This window comes from Chaetodon auriga, chromosome 24 (assembly GCF_051107435.1).
Source record: "Chaetodon auriga isolate fChaAug3 chromosome 24, fChaAug3.hap1, whole genome shotgun sequence".
In the NCBI taxonomy this organism is placed as follows: Eukaryota; Metazoa; Chordata; class Actinopteri; order Chaetodontiformes; family Chaetodontidae; genus Chaetodon; species Chaetodon auriga.
In genome coordinates, this window is record NC_135097.1 from 8641987 (window position 1) to 8656945 (window position 14959).

The 14959-nt window shown below is 42.9% G+C and overlaps 2 protein-coding genes across 5 annotated transcripts; one reads left to right on the top strand and one right to left on the bottom strand.

The window, feature by feature from the left end:
- The first annotated feature begins 2 nt into the window (after positions 1 to 2).
- On the top strand, positions 3 to 3807 carry LOC143316933 (N-acyl-aromatic-L-amino acid amidohydrolase (carboxylate-forming) B-like). Of its 4 annotated transcripts, none has more exons than XM_076724776.1 (7): positions 3 to 473; positions 739 to 1002; positions 1073 to 1268; positions 1414 to 1507; positions 1599 to 1706; positions 1814 to 1926; positions 2355 to 3807. In XM_076724776.1, exons 2-7 carry the CDS (start codon positions 743 to 745, stop codon positions 2598 to 2600), a joined length of 1017 nt encoding a protein of 338 aa, XP_076580891.1. In that variant the 5' UTR covers positions 3 to 473; positions 739 to 742; the 3' UTR covers positions 2601 to 3807. The 4 variants fall into 4 exon arrangements, with proteins under 4 accessions (XP_076580891.1, XP_076580892.1, XP_076580894.1 ...); XM_076724777.1 differs by having other exon boundaries at positions 61 to 268; XM_076724779.1 differs by having other exon boundaries at positions 61 to 473; positions 1599 to 1687; positions 2355 to 2531.
- On the bottom strand, positions 2669 to 8249 carry LOC143316934 (claudin domain-containing protein 1-like). The gene is made up of 4 exons (XM_076724780.1): positions 7417 to 8249; positions 6552 to 6659; positions 6171 to 6308; positions 2669 to 5305 (listed from the first exon to the last, which is right to left on the bottom strand). Exons 1-4 carry the CDS (start codon positions 7706 to 7708, stop codon positions 5085 to 5087), a joined length of 759 nt encoding a protein of 252 aa, XP_076580895.1. The 5' UTR covers positions 7709 to 8249; the 3' UTR covers positions 2669 to 5084.
- Positions 8250 to 14959: the final 6710 nt, after the last annotated feature.

Consider the following 14959-nt stretch of genomic DNA (forward strand, 5'->3'; position numbering starts at 1 on the left):
ACAGACCTCACAGCTGTTGGGACCAAAAGGAAGCAACTGATAAACCGCGTCACACTCAGGACACACCCTGCCTATGATACAGTGTAGTACAGTGCGGTGCAGTGGGCAAGAGGTGGTAGAGAGACGGTGAGAGTTTGCATAACAGGCGGCTACAGCCTGTACAGAGGGAGGGATGGGAATGCTGAATCAGTAAAACTGCATGAAAGCCTGGGAGAGGGTGGAAGAGGGTACCAACAGGGGGAGAGGGAAGAGAAAGGTAACAGCTTGGGTAAGATGCACAGTATGATGCTTCGTCATTCATCTCTTATTCGTGGATGCGGAGCTGACAGTTCGCCCTGTTTTACCTCAAGCTCTCCTCAGTTAAGAGACTTTAAACAGTTTTAATCTCAGTGCAGCTTTAGCGTACAGTAATTTTTTAAGGTTTAAAGCCGGAACGGCCCCTTTTACAGTTTTCAGCAAGCCAGAAAAACGAGGTAAGGTTTCACGGATAGATATCTCTGCTTTGTGTTGCAGTGTTGTCCACAGTGTACCCCGGGACATCAAGTCTGGGGGTAACGGATACCTCCAACTGAGTGACACAAGTGAATAAAAAGAGACACAAGTCGTGTACAAAGTGATAAAATGTAACTCAATCTGTGCATGTACAGTGAGAGAGGGGGACTAAAAAAACTGTATTTTTTGTTGCATATGCCTTCAAATTCTTGCACTTTGTTCCACTGTATCTCTGTCTGCTTGCAGTCGGATGGAGGTAGACGAGGTGGTGTGTTTGCCAAGGTTGTCCCGGGTCGCCGTGTGCGGCGGTACCCACGGCAACGAGCTGTCTGGTGTGTACTTGGTGAGGGAGCTGCTGAAGGAGAAGAAAGTGACGGAGAAGAAGGAGGAGGATGAGGAGGAAAAGCCTGTGTCGGTGCTCATGGTGCTGGCGAACCCGTGGGCCATGCAGCAGTGCCGCAGATACGTCAACACGGACCTGAACCGCTGTTTCACCCATGCCGCCCTCAGGTAAGGCAGCACTGATGGTAACAGCTCTGACCACGATGAGCTGCAGTCTGATTGTTTGTCCGTCTCCCAGTGGTCCCCTATCAGATATGGCCCCCTACGAGATGGTCAGATCCCGAGAACTGAACGCCATGCTGGGCCCCAAAGGAAGTCCCGAGGCGGTGGATCTTGTTTGTGACCTCCACAACACCACAGCCAACATGGGCCTGTGCCTCATCGCGTACTCTGACTGCGACTGGATCTGCCTGCACATCTTCAGACACCTGCAGGCAAGCACAGCCGCTTCCTACACACTCCAGTCAAATCAATTCACCCCCGCATGTCTGAGAAACTTTCCAGAATGGGCTACACTTAAATGGAAGAAGGAGTGGTAATGCTTGCAATCTAAAGTTAAGTCTGACATGTCACTTTCAGAGGACGATGCCAGATATACCACTGAGGTACATCCATTTTGATGTCTCCAAAAAAGAATCATATTCCCTTGATTCAGTGGGAAAACATGGCTTTGGTACGTTTAGTATTTCTGCTATAATCTTATCAAATGCACTTTAATATTGGAAAATGTTTAATATTTGTCTTCTAAACTCCATTTTCTGCAGCCATGGAGATCGGCCCCCAACCACATGGCGTGGTGAGGTCAAACATCTATACGGCAATGAAATCTGGCGTGCAGCACATGCTCGATTGGGTCCGTTTCTTCAACTCAGGTGCAATTAAGCACAGGTTACAGGCTGAGTATTTTTATTTTGCTACACGACTCCAGAAATTCTTTTTGCGTCTTTTAAGCTCCCCTTTGTTCTACTTGTGTTTCCAGGTACTATTTTTGAAGGAGGATTTGTGGATGTGTTCACCATGGTTAAACACATCGACTACCCGAGAGACAGTGAGACTCACAACATCATGGCAGCCATTCACCCTCAGCTCCAGGTACAGTCTGAGGCGCATTTGCCTGTTTGAGTTAAAAGCGAGTTCAGTTATTTAACTACCCAACAATAAAGTACAGGGACAAGTTTAATCACATAATTAATTGACTTTTGTCCTGAGAAAAACAGTCAACCTTTCATTGTTATTCATCATTCACAAAGTGATTGAGGCTCTGCTAACTGCATCAGCAGCACATCCCTACACCTGCTGTAGGAAACCAAAATCATTCTGCAAGCTTGGGAAATCTCAATGATCATAACTACATACTATAAAAATGATAGCCTCTTTGCACCTGTTGTTTGCTGCCCAGCTGCCCAGCTGTTGCTTTAAAACCTCATATATACTGTCTATGTGAAGAGTGCCTTGTAAATGTAGAATCTGACAGGTGTTGCTCATTAGTGATCAACCTTACTGGCTGCCCTCCACCACAGGACCGCGACTTCTGCCTGCTCCAGCCTGGAGACCCTCTGTTCCAGACCTTCTCAGGTGAAACACTGAGGTACAAAGGCAAAGAACCTCTTTATCCTTTCTTCATCAATGAATGCGCTTATTACGAGAAGGGCATCGCCATCTCCCTGGCGAGAAAAAGGCGTGTGATGATTCCTGCAGTCCGGGTGCAGACGGAGCAGGAGCAGCAAGCTGACCAACAGGGATTCGCATCAGAGGAAGAGGAGTGAGGATGGACTTTTTAAAAAAAATTTAAAAAAAAAACACCTGACATGATGAGACTGATGTGACCACGTAATAAATTTTACAAAAATGTTAACTTTTATTGAAACGACAGCGGCTGCTTGGAATACGCATGTGTACGCTCGCATACACTCGCACAATATTTAAGTGTACAATTATTAACCATTTCAGCAAACGACTGGAGAATGAACTCACACATTCACTGCAGATTCACAAAAGCACAGTCATACAGTGACATTAGCTGTTCTATTTACGCTACAGTGGATTCAGGGATCTTGAATTAAAAGACCAGTGTGTAGGATTTAGGGGGATCTACTGGCAGAAATGGAATATAATATTCATAAGTATGTTTTCATTAGTGTGTAATCACCTAAAAATAAGAAGTGTTAAAAACGATGTGTTGTCTTTTTGAGGCGAGTGATGCAATACACAACCTCACCACTAGGCGTCCCACATAAAATCCCCATACACTGGACCTTTAAAAGGCTGAATATACAAAATACAAGCTGATTAATCATGACACCCATCACACACACAATCATTTTACAGACATCCTTTAGTTTTTTTGAATCATGTGACCGGTGGTAATTTATATGTTACTGGACACATATAGCATGGGTTTCAGGGTAATAATGGTGTTTTTTTTCTTTTTTCTAAATGTATTTTATTTTGGGGACATTTAAATCATCAAAAAATAGAAATTCACTACCGACCACTACAGCAATATACAGGATATGTTCAACAATAAGTGCAAAGGAACACTGTAGCTTATCACAATATGGCCTTTAAATTACATTCATAGTTCTTAACAGGGAAACACTGTGTCCCTTAAATCCTGTAGAATTGAAATGGAGATAAGAAATAAATAAAAAATAAAGGAACAAATGTAAATTAAATGAATGATAACAAACACAACTGAATTCACAAAAACAGTTTATATGAGCGTGGAAGGAAAAAACAAAAGACGAAATGCTGAAAACGACTACTATGCTAAGAATACAAAAAAAACAAACAAACTATAAAATCAGTCAAAATGTTAAAAACATGCTTGAAAACAGCAAAGAAAACATCGGGTCAACAAATTCTGAAGAAACACAGTCTGACCTTAACAATGGCCATGAACGATTAAATAAATAAATGTGGCTTCAGTTAAAAAAAAAACAGAAAAGGTCGACAGAAACAAAGAAACCGAAACAGTCATTGTCTCTCGCGCCACATTCCCGCACTACGTTTTGAAGCAGCAGAAGTAAACGACTGATTATACAACAGCGATGCTCTGTCAAAATAAACATCTGATGGTTACGTACGCGGTTTTTTTTTTGTTGTTTGTTTTGCTTCAGTGCCACAGAAACATAATGTGTGCAGTACACCGTTACGTTACTGACAGGTGCTTACATGTGTGCAACAAAGGGGAAAAGTGACCACGCCCATCTGAGACTCTGGGAGGGATCAGAGGTGAAACAGACTTGAAAATGTCAACCAGAAGTCTTCAGAGAAAAGTGCGTCCCAGGTCCATACCATGTACTTACTGCTTCAATGACAACTCCTGTCATTGGTTAATTTCCATTGGATTGACTGAAGGTGGATCTTCATCAGGCCAAAATGTTCTAAAATGTGATGTGCATATAGTTATGATTCCGCCATTATGATAAATTAATGGCATATATTGGGAAAAATGGGAATACAGAAACATCCCTAATCAGTTGCCTTACTTATCTCTTCCAAATAAGTTGGGCTAATACACTGTATATACATATATATATGTATTCAGAGTCTGGAATGAATCATGGTGTCATATGAAACTGGGACTGCTTTTCAGCTACTCTGAGCCAAGCATATGTTACACGACACACATTTCTCTGGTTGACCTTTTTCAAACCGATTCCATAACCTCTCGAGAGATAAAAATCAAATCTTTTAATGCAGCAGATAGGGTCATTACTATAGAGCACATGCACTTTAATCCTTCAGAGGGCAAAACGTACAGATTAACCCACATCCCATTCCTCTGAGATCATTAGAAAATGCATCTTGGTGTCAGAGTCGGGTATTTACAACCCCGAGTCCATACAAGTTGGGACGTTGTGCGCAACGTAAATAAAAACAGAATTCAATCAATTGCAAACAAACTCTGTTTTATGAAGTGTTCCTGAGCCCATGCAGTAATATCCTTTGTACAATCATGTGTTCACAAAGTGGTGAACCTCGCTCCACCCTCGTTTGTGAACGACATGATACTATCACCTGTTACCAATCAACCTGTTTAACTGTGGAACGTTCCACACAGGTGTGCAAAAATCAATGAACCTGATGAGGTCAAACATTAAATATTTTGTATTTGTACTGCTTTCAATTGAAAAAATGATTAGCAAATGATCACATTCTGTTTTATTTATGTTTTACACAGCGTCCTAACTTTTTTTTAGAATTAGGGTTGTAAACAGGACAGAGATCCAGAGCTGAACCTCCGTCTATGCCACCCGGTAGGCTGTCATGCGGTAGTAGTTCTGACTGTGGCTGCGTGCTGCCCAGACCAGCAGCGCGGCGGCCATCATGTGGAGAGGCGAGGAAATGAGGGCCAAGTAGAGGGACCAGCCCAGAGAGCCATCCACCTTATCGGGCAGCATTGACACCCTGTGGAGCAGGTCCATCCCTGCCAGGTAGCAGCACACTGTGGCTAAGGTGCACAGACCTGTAGGGCATAAGGTGACATCTTTAGATGACAAAGTCCTGTTGTACAGGTGTTGTGTTTATGTTATATTGTGTCTCCATGGTTAGTTGGTGCATTGCTTTAGTCTACAGCGTTAAGTTAGAGGTCATTCGTTGCTAAATTAAAGGTAATTAATCCTACATCAACTGATTTTTTTAGCTACAGCAGCAGCGGTTTTCAGATGTTATGTCATGGTAAACTGAGTCTCCAAGCTTCGCTCACCTTGGTACAGTTCAGGACTCCCAGGTGAGCTTCTCTAAAAATACAGAGGACATTTTTAAGAGACGCTCACAGAGACTTTATCTTCTGAGAACACTCAGCAGCCTCTGTGTCCATCAGCTGATTTTATAACTAGTGTAAAAAACTATTGTTGAGAGTGTCTTAACTCTTCATCTTCCTGCCTGGTACGAGCACCTGAACTCATCCAGGAATAAACATTCAGGGATTAGTGGAGCCAAATATCTGAGGATGAGGAAGAAGGTGAGGAGCATCCTGGTAGATAGCTCCCATCCTCTCTTCAGCCAGTTTGAGCATCTGAACTCCAGGAGGCGCTATAGAGTCCCTCTGCCTAATAAAATGTCTTTCAGATGCCCTTCATCCCCAGTGCCATCAATATTCCTCACTCTGCCACAGATATTGTTTCTTGTGTGTTATCCGACCTTGTCGATATGCCTGGTTCACTCGATCTGTCTGCTTTTAATGTTTTTGTTTTTTGTGCTTCGTTAAGCCAAAGACAAACTTCCACCCTGGTGGACCATAAAGACATATTCTATTCTGCTCAAAGTAGTTAATTAACCACTTTCACGACTCATAAGCAAGTGGTTCTGCGCAGCTTCACGGGTCTTACCGGCCAGCAGGTGAAGCACTCCTATGCCAAGGGTGGGGGTGAGGCTTCGGCAGAGGCAGGCACAGAACCCAGTCAGGCCTGCCAACACCACCAGACCCAGGGACACCAGTGGCAGCAGAAACTGGCACCTCCACAAGTCTATACATACATGCACACACACACAGAAAGATGCCATTGTGTTACTGAGGTCTTCATTTACTCACCTTCTTATGCATGACAGAAGGAGCTGCCCTGATTGGAGGCAGTGCATTATTCAGCATCACATATTGGTCACAATTAATGCACTATGTAGAGGACAGGCTGACTCTGCTGCAAATTTTCTTAAAGCTTCATGCGTCTTATAGCTTTTAAATGAGAGTAAAAAGTTGCGAGCAGACTCACACGTGCGCAGCATGTCCTCTCCACTGTTGTGGTTTCCTGGTTCTTTATACTTGGGAGTGAACTGCTGAGGTAGAGTGAAGCTTCGACACTCCAGCACCATCTTGGCATCTGAAAGGTTATTTACATAAAGGACCAGTATCAGTAAACTTGCATGTTTTTAGTTTCTTGCACATATTTCTATCTTTTTTCTGGCTGATAGCTGCTTGCCATTATTGTTGCTGCATTAAATCAAGATGAACTGAAAATGTTAGTGTAGAAATGCAAATGATGGCAGATGATCCTCTGGGTTTTTCAAAGCTATTTTGTAGAAAAAAAAATCTGATGCTTGGCTCCGTGACTATGTTAATGGTAATACATTAGAGGCACAAAGAGTCCATCCATAATACAAAGGTGATAAATTCCTGCCATCCAGCTCCTACATGTTGGAGCCACGTGGGGCTGAGCTAGAGAGCAACTCATTAGTACGAACCCTCTGAGGCAGAAGCTAGAATAGAATAAAACACATATTTATTGGCAGGCCATGGCTGGAAAATCACCTTTGATCCCACCAGGTGTTAAAAACATCCCATTACAGCAAATCTCATCACACTGCACACAGCTGTCCAACAAGTAATGCAACATGCACACAATGCACAACATACAGTCACAGCAGTAGAGCGCAGGTCAGTGTAATCTGTTCATGAGATTTATTGCACTAGAAAGATCCTTCTAGATCTTTTTGGTGCCAGCTCAGACTCAGCCTGGAGGAGGTGTTTACTTCACCGGTGACGGACAAAGCTTTCCTGCGTAAAACTAAAACTCATCCACCTGCAGAGGTGACATTACACAGTGTCTGTGGGCAGATTTGGTCTATAAACACACATACCTGGCTCTTTGTACCACGGAGCGCTGGCAGGAACCAGCACACACCGCCACCAGAGGCCCACGGTCCCGTTGAGGCGGAACAGGGTGTCGCTGTAGGTCTTCTCGTCAAACTCTCCGTCCATGAACTCCTCGTAAAGGGAGCGCAGCTCGGACACGTTGGCCTCGCCGCGCACGGCGGGGCTGCTGTACTGGTACCAGTGCTGCGTCCCGATGGCCACCGACAGATACACGGTGGCCAGTATGCTCAGCACACAGGCGATGACCAGAGCTGTGGCGTAGCGGTTGTCAACCATTGTTCACCGAGGCGGAGACACGTCAAAGGGGATTAAAGTTGATGCCTGTGGTCGAGTCGTCGCGCATCAATTTGGTCAACCCGCGATGCTTGCTGTCAAACGCTCTCATCCAAGTCACGCCGGCATCGTCGAGTCTGCAGCATAAACCGTGCAACAGCCAACGACAGCCTTTTCTTTTAATGATTGATACTCATCCCCGGTGCTGTCCTAACAGTCAGCGTCAGCAGCCCTGCAGGCCGGCTTGGATTCGCCATCTGTTCCCTTGTCCCACTTCCACAGATGGTGGGTGGCCCGACGCTGCAGCAGATCCCACAGAGCCAGTCCGCAACACCAGCCTCTAGTCCGCTCCAACAAAGTAACGCAGGCCTGTGTTATGAGATACGTTGTGCTCCAAGCAGCACCACCCTGCCAAATGCAAATTGCATGGGTCTGTTTTGGGCAGCAAGGTGACGCCGGGTGCACCCAGGATGATGGCAGTTGTAAACAAACTAATCCATGCGCCTTCCTCTTCCGGTTCCGCTGATCAGCAGATATAAAAATAACCTTTTCATAGCCGGGGCGCGTTTTCCATTCAGGGAGCAGAGGAGCTCAAGGCAGTTTTGGGAAGCGGGTGAGCGTCACAACAGTAAAATCCTCATAAAAAGTGCTGAAAGAAATGATTGAGGTTAAGTTGTAGTAAAGCGGTTATGCTGAAAAGTTGGCACGTGACTACCAAAGTATCACAAGGAGTTAAAGCCCACCAAATGCCGCCCCCCAACAACAGCACGAAACCCTAAAATGTTCAATTTCATCACATGCACATGCACGATCAGAATTATTGCAATTAATTTTCTTACAATCACTAAATCAACGGCTTCAGCTGTAGATCACCACATGCGTTACTTTTAAAGCTATTTGTAACATTTTATGCTATTTGCACTAATTAAAGGTATTTGGAAATAAATAGACTGTTATTTCATGATTCATTCCAGACCTTGGTCAAATAACATGTGATCCAATGTTTTATTTGGATTGATCATGTTTTATTTCAATTTAATATAAACAGCATTTCCCAACACAAAGATCTAGATGCTGTTAAAACCTTCTTTATACTTTATTTATTTTGTCAACTTCAGTCAAATAAAATATATTGAATCCAAAACTCCTGGAATAAACCAGTAAAGCTCACAAACTTTAGATAGATACTGTTGAATAACATATATTTACAGAGTCAGTTCTTGTCTGCTTGTGCTGTGCTATGATATACTTCAGCAAAAACAACTCTGTGACATGACCTTTGACCTTTTGTTTGGAATCTTTCTGGGATATTGATTCCTTTTTTTCCCCCTTGCAAACTCTGTAGTTGAGAGCACCATGTTTATGTGTTTTGGTTTTCTTGAGGATGTTTTGTGGGTGGTAGGAAAGGTCACAGTTTAGTTTATGGCTACTATTTCTTGGGTGGGTGTAGCTGCTGTTCAGAAATAAGATAGGATTGTCTTTATTGATCCCCAGAGGAGAAATTTAGGTTTTACAATAACAGTCAGAACTGTAAGGACGAAAGATGTAAACCACCATAATTCTAGCCCATATTTGTTCTGTTACTGAGACCTTTTATGGAAATACTGTGACTTTACCCTTTATAATTGGCTAAGATAAAAGAAAGAATGCGTGTCTTTCTTGGATGTTGCTTGCAATCTATCAAAAAGCAAATGTGTCACAAAAGTAGTTTTTTATTTTTGTAATTTTGTGTCGGTCATCTGCACCTACAGTATATTATCTGAATCTGAGTAAATGTTTCTGTGAAGCTTTATGAAATTAATCTAACCTTTTAACAAAATTGTTCAGTCTCAAAACCACTTAGTTCACGTTCACATTTCACAAAAAGAGCATTGCATGAATTAAAGCTCCAAAACTGTAAACACGCCTTAATATATTTTCCATTTATCCATCAAAATTGCAAAGCACCACACGAGACAAATAATTTTTCAAAGATTTTGTATTCTGATCATTAATCTTTCAGACAGAAATAGTACAAACGAAAAGAAATCTCATACAGCTGTGTATGATACATAAATACATATAAATAAGAAAACTAAGAGTACATTGTTTTGACATAGTACATATGTATACAGTGAAGCAAGATGCATTTGTACATTAATAATGACATTAATTTCTGACTTGACAGCATATTATTCTAGGGTGATTTTTTTCCATTCTCACACAGAAACATGTTCGATTCGACACACATACTTAATCCACCGTCATTAAAGTGTCCAATAAGTGAAAAGTTCAATTTTTTAGCTGAAGCCGCAGAACACTTGAGACAATCATAAATCTTGGATTTTTACCAACAACAAAGTGCTGTTTCGTACCAGTGATTGCAGTCATGATCTGATGGCAGTACAGATGGAAATCAGCAATGATGCTATTGCTGGTTTGACAGCAGCCATGACAACAGCACCAGGAAGGATGCGGTGACAAGACTGATCTTCTGACTTCCTCCACTTGAAGCTGTAAACGGGGAGAAAAAGAAACAATACATGAGTGAAAAAAAAACTACTTGTACAATTTTTGAAATTTTTGATCATGTAGAATAGAATTGCTTACTTATGCCATCCACAGTGATGGAGCTGCCTTCAATGTCGAAGCCGGTGACGTTTTGGGCTGCATTGGTCAAAACACTCACAATCTGAGTGTTATTAGGAACATATGTGCTTTCAAAGCTAACGTCCATTTCATTGATGACTGATCCTTTTCTGCAGAGGGAGCAACAAAACTTATTGTTTGAAATATCCGATTTAAGCCAGTGTTCTGAAATTGTAACAAGATAAGTCTTTGATTTACCTGAATGACACCACATACAAGAACGTAAAGGAAGTGAATTCTCTTCGGAACAAAGGTTCAAGCTGCAGAAACACAAAACAAATTTCATTTAAACAATTTTTACTTGTAGTTTTGGCTTAGTACGCTGTGTGTCTATGAGATTAGTTGTACAGTGAGCAGAAAGTATATTTTTTTCTTAATATATTCCATCATATTCTCTGTCATCAATCACCTTTTAAGTAATATGTAAACAGTCTAGTATGCATTAACGAGTGTTTCACAATTTTCCTGTCTGTATTTTTCTTGTGTTTTCTGCAATTTCTGTAGTGAAAAACAAATTGAGTTAACCATTTTTTCCCCCAGTACCGTTAGTCATCTTCTAAAATGACCATTTGTTACTCCTTTGTTCCCCATTCTGTTTCCTTCCTGTCATTTAAGTAGCAGCATGAACTAGTGTCTTATTGGTGCTAATTCATACAACACACATAGACTGCTGCCTTATGAAGTGTGAACCATAAGATTTCAATACTTTGTGGAGGGTCTTGAGTGCTCTTATAAAATGACTTTGTACCGGCAGATTTTAGACTGAGACTTACCTGAGTCTCGATCATTGAAGCTCGATCTTTAAAAGCTGAAGATAAGGGATCCAACAACTCACTAATAAATGTGCTTAGGAGAGATCTGAAAGTCACCCTCATTGTTACGAGCACAACATTTACAGGTGCAGCAGCTGGAGGATTGGAAGTTGCGGGTGGCGCAGGTGCAGGTGTTGTCACTGTTGTTGTTGTTGTTGTTGTTGTGTCAGGTATTATTTCCACAGTTGTTGTAACTATAGTTGTTGCAACAGGTGTTGCTGCTGCCACTGTTGTTGTACCAGCAGGTGTTCTTGCTGCTGTTGTTGTTGGAGCAGGTGTTGTAGCTGCAGTAGATGTCAAAACAGGCATTGTTGGTGCCACAGATGTTATTGTGGCAAGTGTTGCTGCAACAGTTGATGTAGCTGGTTTTGTAGTTTCAACAGTTGTTGTCTCAAAGGGGGCTGTTGTTGTCACTCTTGTGACAGCAGGTGTTGTTGCCACAGGTAGTGTTGTTGCCACAGTTGTTGCAGCAGATGTTGTCACAGCAGGTGTTGTTGATGAAGCTGTTGTTGGTGCCACAGACGTTGTTGCAACAGTTGTTGAAGTGTCTGGTTTTATAATTATTGCAGTTGTTGAAACAGGTGTTGTTGGTAACATGGTTGTTGTTAGGGCAGGTGTTGTAGTTTTAGTCACCGAAGGTGTTGTTATTGCCACCGTTGTTTTCACAGCAGCTGTTGTTGATGGAATTGCTGTTGGTGCCACAGTTGTTGTGGATACAGGTGTCGTGGCAACAATTTTTGTTGTAGAAGGCTTTGTAGTTCCTGCAGTGGTTGCTACTGCAGTTGTTGAAGCAGGTGTTGTAGGTACCATGGTTGTTGTGGATATAGGTGTTGTAGTTTCAGTCACTGATGGTGTCGTTGGTGGCACCGTTGTTTTCACAGCAGTTGTTGTCAAAGCAGGTGTTGTTGGTGCCACAGTTGTTGAGCCAGTTGTCATTGCAACAGTTGTTGTTGCAGAAGGCATCGTCATTTCAGCAGTTGTCATCACTGAGGATGTTGTTGATGTTAATGAAAGTGTTGATGGTGCCATGGTTGTTGTTATGGCAGGTGTTGTAGTCTCATTCGTGGAAGATGTTGTTATTGCCACTGTAGCTTTCACAGCAGTAGTTGTCGAGGCAGGTGTTGTTGGTGCCACAGTTGTTGTGGATACAGGTGTTGTGACAACAATTGTTGCCACCATAGGCTTTGTAGTTTCTGCAGTGGTTGTTATTGCAGTTGTTGAAACAGGTGTTGTTGGTCCCATGGTTGTTGTGGATACAGGTGTTGTCGTTTCAGTCACCAAAGGTGTTGTTGTTGCCACTGTTGTTTTCACCATAGCTGTTGTTGGAATTGCTGTTGGTGCCACAGTTGTTGTGGATACAGGTGTCGTGACAGCAATTTCTACTGTTGTAGGCTTTGTAGTTTCTGCAGTGGTTGTTACTGCAGTTGTTGTTGGTCCCATGGTTGTTGCTATGACAGGTGTTGTAGTTTCAGTCAGCGAAGACGTTGTTTTTGGCACTGCTGTTTTCACAGCAGTTGTTGTCGAAGCAGGTGTTGTTGGTGCCACATTTGTTGTGGATACAGGTGTCGTGGCAGCAGTTTTTACTGTCGTAGGCTTTGTAGTTTCTGCAGTGGTTGATACTGGAGTTGTCGAAGCAGGTGTTCTTGCTATCATGGTTGTTGTTATGAAAGATGCTGTAGTTTCAGTCACCGAAGGTGTTGTTGTTGGCACTGTTGTGTTCACAGCAGTTGTTGTTGGTGCCACACCTGTTGTGGATACAGGTGTCATGGCAACAGTTGTTTCCATTGTAGGCTTTGTAGTTTCTGCACTGGTTGTTACTGCAGTTGTTGGAGCAGGTGTTGTTGGTCCCATGGTTGTTGTGGCAACAGTTGTTGCCATGGTAGGCTTTGATGTTCCTGCAGTGGTTGTTGCTTTAGTTGTTGAAGCAGGTGTTGTTGGTGCCATGGTTGTTGTTATGACAGGTGTTGTAGTTTCATTCATGGAAGTAGTTGTTCCCAGTGTTGTTTTCACAGCAGTTGTTGTCGAAGCATGTGTTGTTGGTCCCATGGTTGTTGTTATGGCAGGTATTGTAGTGTCAGTTACCAAAGGTGTTGTTGCCACTGTTGCTTTGACAGCAGTTGTTGATGAAACTGCTTTTGGTGCCACAGTTGATGTGGAAACAGGTGTCGTGGCAACAATTTTTGCTGTTGTAGGATTTGTAGTTTGTGCAGTGGTTGTTACTGGAGTTGTTGAAGCAGGTGTTGTTGCTGTCATGGTTGTTGTTATGACAGGTGTTGTAGTTTCAGTCGCCAAAGGTGTTGTTGTTTGCACTGTAGTTTTGACAGCGGTTGTTGTTGGTGCCACACTTGTTGTGGATACAGGTGTCGTGGCAGCAATTTTTGCTGTTGCAGGCTTTGTAGTGTCCGCACTGGTTGTTACTGTAGTTGTTGAAGCAGGTGTTGTCGCTATCATGGTTGTTGTTGTGACACGTGTTGTAGTTTCAGTCACCAAAGGTGTTGTTGTTGCCACTGTTGTTTTCACGGCAGTTGATGTTGACTCAGGTGTTGTTGGTGCCACAGTTGTTGTGGATACAGGTGTCGTGACAACAGTTGTTGCCATGGTAGGCTTTGTAGATTCTGTCCTGGTTGTTACTGGAGTTGTTGAAGCAGGTGTTGTTGGTTCCATGGTTGTTGTTATGGCAGGTGTTGTAGTTTCAGTCACCAAAGGTGCCGTTGTTGCCACTGTTGTTTTCACAACAGTTGTTGTTGGTGCCACACTTGGTGTGGAAACAGGTGTCATGGCAACAGTTGTTGCTGTCCTAGGCTCCATTGTTCGTGCAGTGGTTGTTACTGCAGTTGTTGAAGCAGGTGTTGTCGCTATCATAGTTGTTGTTGTTGTTGCCACTGTTGTTTTCATGGCAGTTGATGTGGACTCAGGTGTTGTTGGTGCCACAGTTGTTGTGGATACAGGTGTCGTGACAACAGTTGTTGCCATGGTAGGCTTTGTAGACTCTGCCCTGGTTGTTCCTGGAGTTGTTGAATCAGGTGTTGTTGCTATCATGGTTGTTGTTGTGACAAGTGTTGTAGTTTCAGTCACCAAAGGTGTTGTTGTTGCCACTGTTGTTTTCACAGCAGTTGATGTTGACTCAGGTGTTGTTGGTGCTACAGTTGTTGTGGATACAGGTGTCGTGACAACAGTTGTTGCCATGGTAGGCTTTGTAGATTCTGCCCTGGTTGTTACTTGAGTTGATGAAGAAGGTGTTGTTGGTTCCATGGTTGTTGTTATGACAGGTGTTGTAGTTTCATTCACGGAAGTTGTTGTTCCCAGTGTTGTTTTCACAGCAGTTGTTGTCGAAGCAGATGTTGTTGGTCCCATGGTTGTTGTTATGGCAGGTATTGTAGTATCAGTTACCAAAGGTGTTGTTGTTGGCACTGTTGTTTTGACAGCAGTTGTTGATGAAATTGCTTTTGGTGCCACAGTTGATGTGGAAACAGGTGTCGTGGCAACAATTTTTGCTGTTGTAGGATTTGTAGTTTGTGCAGTGGTTGTTACTGGAGTTGTTGAAGCAGGTGTTGTTGCTGTCATGGTTGTTGTTATGACAGGTGTTGTAGTTTCAGTCGCCAAAGGTGTTGTTGTTTGCACTGTAGTTTTGACAGCGGTTGTTGTTGGTGCCACACTTGTTGTGGATACAGGTGTCGTGGCAGCAATTTTTGCTGTTGCAGGCTTTGTAGTGTCCGCACTGGTTGTTACTGTAGTTGTTGAAGCAGGTGTTGTCGCTATCATGGTTGTTGTTGTGACACGTGTTGTAGTTTCAGTCACCAAAGGTGTTGTTGTT

Bases quoted from the DNA above. Each gene is read 5' to 3' on its own strand.
- LOC143316933 (XM_076724776.1), top strand. From the start codon at position 743: ATGGAGGTAGACGAGGTGGTGTGTTTGCCAAGGTTGTCCCGGGTCGCC. The intron at 1,003-1,072 runs GTAAGGCAGCAC...TCCGTCTCCCAG, and splicing joins TTCACCCATGCCGCCCTCAG to TGGTCCCCTATCAGATATGG. The intron at 1,927-2,354 runs GTACAGTCTGAG...CCTCCACCACAG, and splicing joins CCATTCACCCTCAGCTCCAG to GACCGCGACTTCTGCCTGCT.
- LOC143316934 (XM_076724780.1), bottom strand. From the start codon at position 7,708: ATGGTTGACAACCGCTACGCCACAGCTCTGGTCATCGCCTGTGTGCTG. The intron at 6,660-7,416 runs GTATGTGTGTTT...ATAACCTTTCAG, and splicing joins TCCGTGGTACAAAGAGCCAG to ATGCCAAGATGGTGCTGGAG. The intron at 6,309-6,551 runs GTGAGTCTGCTC...ATGTATGTATAG, and splicing joins AGAGGACATGCTGCGCACGT to ACTTGTGGAGGTGCCAGTTT.